Raw genomic sequence first — 8,493 nt, forward strand, 5'->3', positions numbered from 1 at the left:
AGAAAAAGACAGGAGAGGGAGTGGGGGAAAGATATCTATGTATTAAGCAGGATGGTTTGGATAACTATACTATGTACTTCTGCTGGTCTATGGAAAGGAGCAGTTAATGCTTAATTTATTTTGTCTCCTTTTTTCAACTGTTGTCTTTTTTCTCTTAATTTCATATATATTTATTTCTTCCAATTTTGCATACATATATCTGGTAATATAAATAACTAGTTGGAAGACAGTATTATGCATTACAACAAATACTGTGAAATTCATATTATATTGTTAAGTGAAAATTCTGCATCACTTGTAATTTTTTGTTTTAATACTATTTTGTACTCTTTTAAAAAAATTAAAAAAGGAATTACAGCTGTTATCCATAAAAAAAAAAGATATTTGGACCCACGGGAATATGCAGGGTCACACATGTGCAGAAACCCCGTGAGGATACCTTTGAGCGGTGACAAGGGCTCCGTCCTCCTGGATGGACTGATCCATGCATGACAGCGATTGGCTGCCAAGGCCTGACTGACTGAGTCTCTTGCCAAGGGAAGCCCTATGCTGCCCAGGGACCCTGCCTGCCAGAAAGCTGTCACCCAATGTCACCTATGAGTACACAAGAATCATGAGTTGAAATAAACTTCTCTTTTTCATAGCATAATCCCTGGCATTATTAGCCCCAGAAAATAGACAATTAAAACAATTCTTTTAGAGACAAGCCCCCAAAGTGCACATCCTGGCTCTCGCTTTGGTCATTCTTCACATCTAAACCCATCTCATACTGTCGAAGAAACTCTCAAGTGGTCAGGAGAAGATTCACACCAGACACTTGACACACAGAAGTAGGATTTCTGCCGGCTCAGCATTTATTAATTACACGTGTACAACTCTGCATTAGGCACAGATGCATATGTCAGCAACTAGAAAAATTAGTGGTGTACACCTTTAAAAAGCAATATATCTGTATATTTTTCCACTATTCCTATCCCCAAATTTTACCCAAGAAAGAGCATGAAGCATTTACAGCATGTTATTATTCAAGTAAAATGCTATTTAAAATAGCTAGATACAGGCAATTACAACATCAGAATCCACCCTTTAGAGGAAACAAATTCTGTGGCAGTTTCAAGTTCGTGATGTCAGTTAATGAGAACACAGGTTTCCTTACATTGTGCTTCTAATCCACATTTCCACTGAGTCTCTACATAAGAATACAGATCGGCATGGGAAGACGTGACAGTTACACTTCAAAGCCCTCAAATGGTAGAGACAGCCATACGTCACCTCCTGAAATGAGCACCCCTGTGTAGCTGGGGGAGGGGTGGGGCGACGAGCTTGCTAAGGCTGTGGACTCTTGTTTTCTGATCACTGCTGGGAGCTCTGGGCAGCACTGGCTCAAAGCACCTTGGACAAGGCAAGTGTTTAGTAGAAGGAAGTAATGCCCAATAAATGTGTGAAGGTTGGTCTCTCCCTCAGAGCCTAGCACAGGGGCTAGCTGGCTCCTGGGAGGAGATGCACAGCGACCCTTCAGGCTCATCCTGAGCAGACTTTTCCCTTCCATTCATACCATAAACCAGCAGGTATGGCCGAGTTTCACAGAAGGACATTGAAATCTGACTTTCATGAATCGTAAATAATATTTCAGAATCTCCCCCACCCCCAGCCATTCAGAAATATAAATCGTGTCCTTGGTTCTTGGGTTTGCAAAAGTCAGTACCAGAGTGGGCAGATGGGCTATAGTTTGCCAATCCCTGGTCTTTTTTAGTTATGTTGTAAAACAGACACATGTCTGAAAAAGAGAATTCCATATATCACATAAGGTTACCTTCTTGAAAATAACCCTCATGAATGTTGATCTAAAAAACTCTGAGCGGGGCTGGTGGTATACGCTTAATGGTCCCAGCTGCTTGGGAGGCTGAGGCAGGAGGACTGCCAGACTGCACCTACCTCCCAAAATTAAATAAATATTTCTCTTTCTTCCCACAACACAAAACCATTTTACTAAATAACAAACTATTTCCTTTTCAAATTATCTTAATATTTTTTTGGGGGGGTGCTTCTGGGGACTGGCGCGGGGGCCTCATGTTCCATGGACCCTCCCCCCCAAACCTTCAAATTATTTTAATTACAAAATTGGTCAAAGATACTTCAGTGGTCTCTGGCCCTCAATTTAAGTACCTGGTAAGCCAAATATGCAAGAAAACTCTCGAGTGCCATCTCTCCGAGAACGCACCAGCTCACAGTTAAACGTGCACGGGACAGCACTCCTCCACGCATCTCAGCAGCAGTGTCCAGCTTCCAGAAATTAACACGAGAGCGTTTGTATTCTTGACACAAATCTTAAGCGACAGTTACAGAACAACCGTGGAGCAGCAATGACCCGTCAGCACCCGGCATGACTCTGGACAGGTCTGGGCAGTGTCGCTCGGGGCAGTTCTGCTCCTTTTCCTCTGGGCCTTGGGGCTATGGCAGGTATTGACGGGTCTGTGGCAGCTGCAGGACAGCAAGCGTCCTCTGGGCACTGGGACTTTGGAGACTGTTGCTTAGCCACACTGTTCCCGCTCCATGGCTCAGTGAGGTGCGGGGTACAGACAGGGGCTCAGGAGCAGCTGTGTACAGTGCGCCTTCAGTCACGCCTTTCTCCCACACCTGTGGCACCCACGGGATGTGCTGGTGCCCTGAGTGGAAGACGCAAGGGCTTCATCTCTGCTCACTTTACTCCTCCAGAGTCCTCCTCACAACAGGAGGCCTTTCTAGAAAAGCCTAGCATTGTCCTACTGGGACTGTTTCTCTCAGCTTAAGAGCCAACCCTGGCCACAGGCAGTTCATGATGAAATATAAATTCTCTGATTGGCAAGTGGTGCTTGAATTCAAACCCACAAAGTGGCCTGGCAATTGTGGGAGTTATTTCTTCTTTTGAGATCACAGTGGTAAAGGCTTTGCTCATTTGCAAGTAGAGAGTACGTGGTGCTACACCAGGACAGACAGAAACCGACTCAGGCCGGCGGCAGGCTGGCCAGTGGGTGCCGGGCTGCTTCCTCTCACCTAAGGCGTTGCCAGAGCACAGGCAGGCTGGGTGTCCCTGCTGGTGACACATGGCTCTGGAGTGGGGGATGGGAGGTACTGCTCCCAACAGAGGTACAGAGCTACGCAGCAGCCTGGCTGAGAGACCACACGCCCACCACTGCACCATCCTGCCTCTGCCAATCTTTGCTTTCACCTTTGACACATCTTCTACAGGAAACAGAAGAACCTGAAGCAGTAAACTGGGGACAGTGAAGACTTTCGGTCTAGACACAGAGAAGCGCTCTGCAGCCCACAGAGTGGTGCAGACAACTCTGGGCTACTTCAGAGGCTGCCAGGGGTCAGTCTGGCCACTGCCTCTGACATAAGAGGCGAGGAAGGGGCTCATGTGATCCACCGCCCATCACACCCCATGCTGGGGCCAGACTGTGATACCTGAGCAGTGACCAAGCCTTTCCCAAGCTTGGGAGTCCACTTGGGAAGGGGCCCAAGGGTGCCTGCTTCGCTCCACCTTGCTCTGGGGTGATTGGTCATGCTGGGGACCCAGGCTGGCTGTCCAGGCTGTGCAGTCCCAGGGTCAGGGTACACCCCCACTTATGGAGGAGGGGGATGACTGACATCTGCTTAGAAGCACGAGGACTGGCTAAATTCTAAACTATCCCTAATTCCAGTAGCCTACTACTTTATTTAAAATGAGGGATGCAATGTCCCCATGTGTGTCAGTAAACATCCCTTCTTTATTTCTTCAGAACTGAAGGCTCCTACAGGCCTCCATAACACACGTATTTGACCTCCAAGTACTCGTCAATGCCGTACTTGGACCCCTCCCGCCCAAGGCCTGACTGCTTCACACCCCCGAAAGGGCATTCCACGGAGGAGATCAGCCCTTCATTGACGCCCACCATGCCGACCTCCAGCTGCTCCGTCACTCTCCAGATCTGGGCTGGGTCCTGGGAGTAAAAGTAACCTGGGAAGCAGAGGGAAGGACAGATGTGACATGCAGAACCTCCCCTGGACATCCCGTCCAAGGGTTCCCGGATGAGCCCTCGTCGGACCTTTCCACACCTGCATCTCCAGACCCTGGATGTCACCGCTGCTCCTGTCGCACTGCTATGACGGCTCTCCCACACCCGTCAGACTGCAACACCCTGCTCCCAGCTCTGCTTCTCCTCTCTAGCCCACCTGGAATGCCTGGTAGATTTCCACACAATGCTTTTGTCCTGGTTATCTGTAGAACAAGGCTGAATTCCTTAGCAGCTACTCGGACCTTCCCTCGTGTCCCTGTGAGCAGTTTCAGCCATACCTTCATCATTCCAGTCACTCACTGTCATCTCCAATGTAGCCCACCCATCTCCCCACCACACTTACTTCTCTCTGAGCTTTCTTAGTCCCCTCAGGATCTCTCCTCTGACTGCATGATCAGAATCATGCCTATTACTTACAACCTAGTGCAGGACATGGTTTCCTCCTCCATCAACCCACAGACAAGGGAAGAAACCAGTTCTGGACCTGGTAGGGCAGAAACCCTGGACCCATATCTGACTCTGTGAGTGGGTAAAGTGGGACAGGAGACCCCAGAGCACACCTGTTCCCTCCCTGGGTGTGACCAATTTTCCCCCGTGGAGGGGAGGCTTCCACAGAGTAGGAGAGTATCTCTCTTGTGTCTACCTTCTTCCCTGTCACAGGCACTGTGGACACCAACATGCTCACTTTCTCAGGACTACTGGGCCAAGCTGTGCCACTGACCCCCTGCACATTGAAGGTCAGCAGCTCCTGCCCACAAGCTTCCTTCCTGCCCTGCACTCTCTGCTGGTGTCCACAGCCTAGGCTCTCAGGAGAGAGGCAAAACAGAAGCAAGAGCACTTGGAATTTCTGGGTGCTAAGCTCCTGAGAACATGGAGCAATGTGCAATGTTCTGCCTCCTCTATCCCCAGCTTGACCTGAGACCTCCCCAAAGTGTCCCCCAGGCCCAAGCTGAAGGAATTTGTCTTGCACAAATCCAACCTTCCACTTGGAAACCAACACAATGCATGCTCTATGTGCGTTTCTTTCTCAGAATCCAGGGCAATAGTTCAAACTGCATGGCTGGCATTTGCCAGACAGAGTAAGTGTGACTGCTGCCCAGCGAGCAAGGGTCCCTACCTGCTAAGCCGACGTCAGTGGCATTGGCAATCATGATGGCCTCCTCCTCTGTGTCAAACCTGGCAAAGTTACAACAGGTCATAAGCAAAACCTGTGAAGGGAACAGCACAGGAGCCCAGCCGTCTCCCTTTCTGATTTGTTTACTGAACAGTGGCAAGAGCTAAGTCAGGGCTTTGCAAGGAGACCCAAGGGCAGAGAGGAAAACAGTGCCAGTGGCAGAGGGATGCAGCGCTGACTTGAGTGCTGAGCTCAGTGCTGGCCTCGGCCAGCATGCAGGCACCGTGCTGTATCTAGACCATCACTCGACCCCTGAGGAAGGGACTGCTATTCCGGTGCCACTAAGAACTCATTACTGTCATAACTGCTTGGATGGCATCATGTGTGTGCAGGATGTAGGGGCCCAGATACAGCACAACTACATGGAAGCAGGCACAGGGCGGTGGAGGAAGAAGGCCACTTAGAGAGGCAGAGGGCAAGGCCAGCCTTCCAACAGGCCTGGCCACTCACCCCTGCTCCCCATTCACTATGAGTGGCATCTGTTCCTCTCTGAAAGCAAGGGCTTGCACCAAAGCCCCCTGCAGCTTCTTCCAGCATTCTAATCTTTTTTCAGTAACAAGATCCAAGTGGTATTTTCTAAGTGTACAAAGTTTTAAATATAGCGATCCACTAGCAAAGGGAGCCCGCTGTCTCTGCAAGGCTATGCAGAGAGCACTTGGAAATCCTCAACCTGCCTGCAGTTCCAACACCAGGCAGCAGAGCCTGAATCTACTCCTGTCACCTCCGAGGCCTGCGTCCTTCTGGTTACCTGACACAGCCTGGGGTTCACATTCTAGAAAAAAAAAATGTTTCTATTAAGATGAAGGATGAATGTTTTTCAAGTGGTATATCTGTGTAATGGTGGGATAATGCATAAACTCCATAAGCAACAGCGGTACTAAGGTGAGCAAAGTACATGATAAAGTAGACTTCTGGCCCTGGGCAAGTGGCAGCAGCTTGTGGGAGCTCGGCGCTGGAGATGCCAGAGGTGGAGAAGGACAGCGTGACTGAAATAGCTGTATCAGCAAAAAACCAGCAACACGTCGGGTGTTTTTGCAGACCAAAAAGGCAGCTGGATCCTAGAGGGAAATAGTGGCCACCTATGGAGCTGTAGAGGTGGGGTGCAGCCCCTCATTACCCCCCTGAATTTCCAGTGATCCTGTCTATACCCCTGGATCTGTGCTAGGTGCTGGGCAGGCGGGGGCCCAGGCAGTGCCCACACCCGGTAACCTAGGGAGGATGGGGGCCTGGGCAGTGCCCACACCTGGTGGCACACCAGCCACACACAACAAGCATGGGCAGGAGGAGCAGCCTCTTTTTTTCCAGCCCATTGCAATAGACATAACTGCAAAATACCCAGGAGGAAAAGGACATTGGGCTGGTGCAGAGACAAGGCTTGGGTACTAGAGCCCTCCAGCCGCACCCTGGGCCTCAGCCCTTTGCCCCCTAAACACATCAGGAGCTCAAACTGGGCTCCCAGCTTTTCTCACAGCCCCATAGCAGCTGTCAAGGATGCCCAGAATTCACAGGGGAGATCAGGAGACAGCCGAGGAGCTCTATGACTAAAAATGACAACGAACAGCACAGTCTATGTCAGACCAAGAAGAAATTGTGGAACAAAATCAAAATGTTAGGAAAGGGATAAGACAGGCCCCACAGAATAAGGGGAAAATGAGGCCAGCGAAATCAGCTATAGGGAAGAAGTGACTGTAAAGATCAAAATGGGGAAAGAAAAAAAAAGCAAGGACAAAGCACTTGAGTGGGTTATAGATCTGAAGAATTAATTAAGACACAGAAACCCAAATATCATATGGGTTCTCTCTCTTCTATGAGAAACACAAAATATAAGTAAAGAATAAAATGAAGGCGGGCCTTCTGGAGAAGAGAAAGGGGTGGAGAGAGGAGTGGAGGGAAGGGACAGAAAATGATCAAGATATGCGTCACATAAGTACCAATTCCTCCAAATGAATGTGTCATTACTGCAAACATATGCTAGTGAAAAATGGCCAAAGCCAGAGTCCAGCCCATGGAGAAGGACTCTCAGAAGACATCAGGCATGGAGGAAGGGAGGGATAGAACAGGCAGGTGCTGCGGAGGCCAGCAGTAGAAATGCCGCCGCACCCATCCTCTTGAGGGCTGGCAAGGGATACACAGATGGGAGGAGACCCCTGTGAGAAATAAGGATCACAAATGTTCTGGGGCTGAGCAAACACTTTAGATGTTCAAAAGAAGACATGGGGACCTCAGGCCCACAATGCCCTGGGGTGAGACCAAAATGCACCAGAGACACTGCAGGAAGAAGCAAGGGTGCCAAAGGCCAAGAGATGCTAAGAGTTCCCAAAGACTAAGAAGAGAAGGCCATGAACTGAACTCTGCCCCTCGGGGGGCTCAGCCTGCCCCTGCCTGGCCCAAGCCCCTCCACAGCACATGAAGTGCTCTGTCCGCTCTGGTCTCCCCACAGGCCGGAGGATCTTACTTGATAACCGGTGCCAGTGGCCCGAACGTCTCTTCATGAGAGCAGAGCATGTCCCCGGTGACATTGCTGAGCAGGGTGGGCTCGAAGAAGTTTCTTCCATATGGGTGCCGCTTCCCGCCTGTCACCACGGTGGCCCCTTTGGAGACTGCGTCACTCACGTGCTTCTCCACCTATGTGACAAGGAAAAGCAGAGCGTGGGGGGAGGCTGGCTGAGGAGAGCTGAGGGGCACAACCTCTGGACAACTCACACTGCAGAAAACTGTAATTGGTTTTATTTGGTTTTCTGGGGGTGCTTTCCTTGCACCCCAGGGTGAGTCCCAGCCTTTTGGGTTCCATGTCGTTCTGTTTCCTGAATTGCACTTATTTTTCTTCTGATCCTTTCTCCTCAGCATGGATCTGCGCTGCTTCATGATGGGGACTAAACGTTGTCCCCAGAGAGTGTCTCTGACTGATTCTGCCGCCTACTGCACACCATCACATACACCCACCATACACCTACAGGCACACCATAGCCCACCTGCTTTACATTCTTTTTGCTTGGTAACTGGTGAGATCTTTTTATCTAAAGAATTAAGTTACTTTCCCCATGTCTGAGAAGTTTTTGTCAATTATTTATTAGATAAATGACATTTCTTCCATCTTCTCAATCCTTCCATTCAGTAGCTCCTCATGCTAAGGGATTTCTTCCCTCAGCTCAGCTTACAGATACTCCTAGTTTAACAACTTAGCTGCTTAATGACTGTGGTTTTATGACTGCGGTGCCCCGCTCAGACTTACGGCCCATTTTCAGACTTGCCAGGCAGGAGCGTCAGTGGCAGTGTGCTGTA

General features: G+C 49.6%; 1 protein-coding gene across 1 annotated transcript in view; it reads right to left on the reverse strand.

Annotated features, from left to right (window-relative positions):
• Window positions 1-837: 837 nt before the first annotated feature.
• Aldh5a1 (aldehyde dehydrogenase 5 family member A1) overlaps window positions 838-8,493 on the reverse strand; it is a 29,864-nt gene continuing 22,208 nt past the window's right edge. Inside the window, exons 8-10 of the mRNA XM_023699985.1 lie at window positions 7,667-7,836; window positions 5,155-5,213; window positions 838-3,979 (exon numbers count right to left, since the gene is read on the reverse strand). Coding sequence (XP_023555753.1) covers window positions 3,774-3,979; window positions 5,155-5,213; window positions 7,667-7,836 — 435 coding nt within the window. The 3' untranslated portion in view covers window positions 838-3,773. The remainder of the gene's footprint in view (window positions 3,980-5,154; window positions 5,214-7,666; window positions 7,837-8,493) is intronic.

The sequence above is a fragment of the Octodon degus genome, unplaced genomic scaffold (assembly GCF_000260255.1).
Source record: "Octodon degus isolate 3935 unplaced genomic scaffold, OctDeg1.0 scaffold00119, whole genome shotgun sequence".
Classification (NCBI taxonomy): domain Eukaryota; kingdom Metazoa; phylum Chordata; class Mammalia; order Rodentia; family Octodontidae; genus Octodon; species Octodon degus.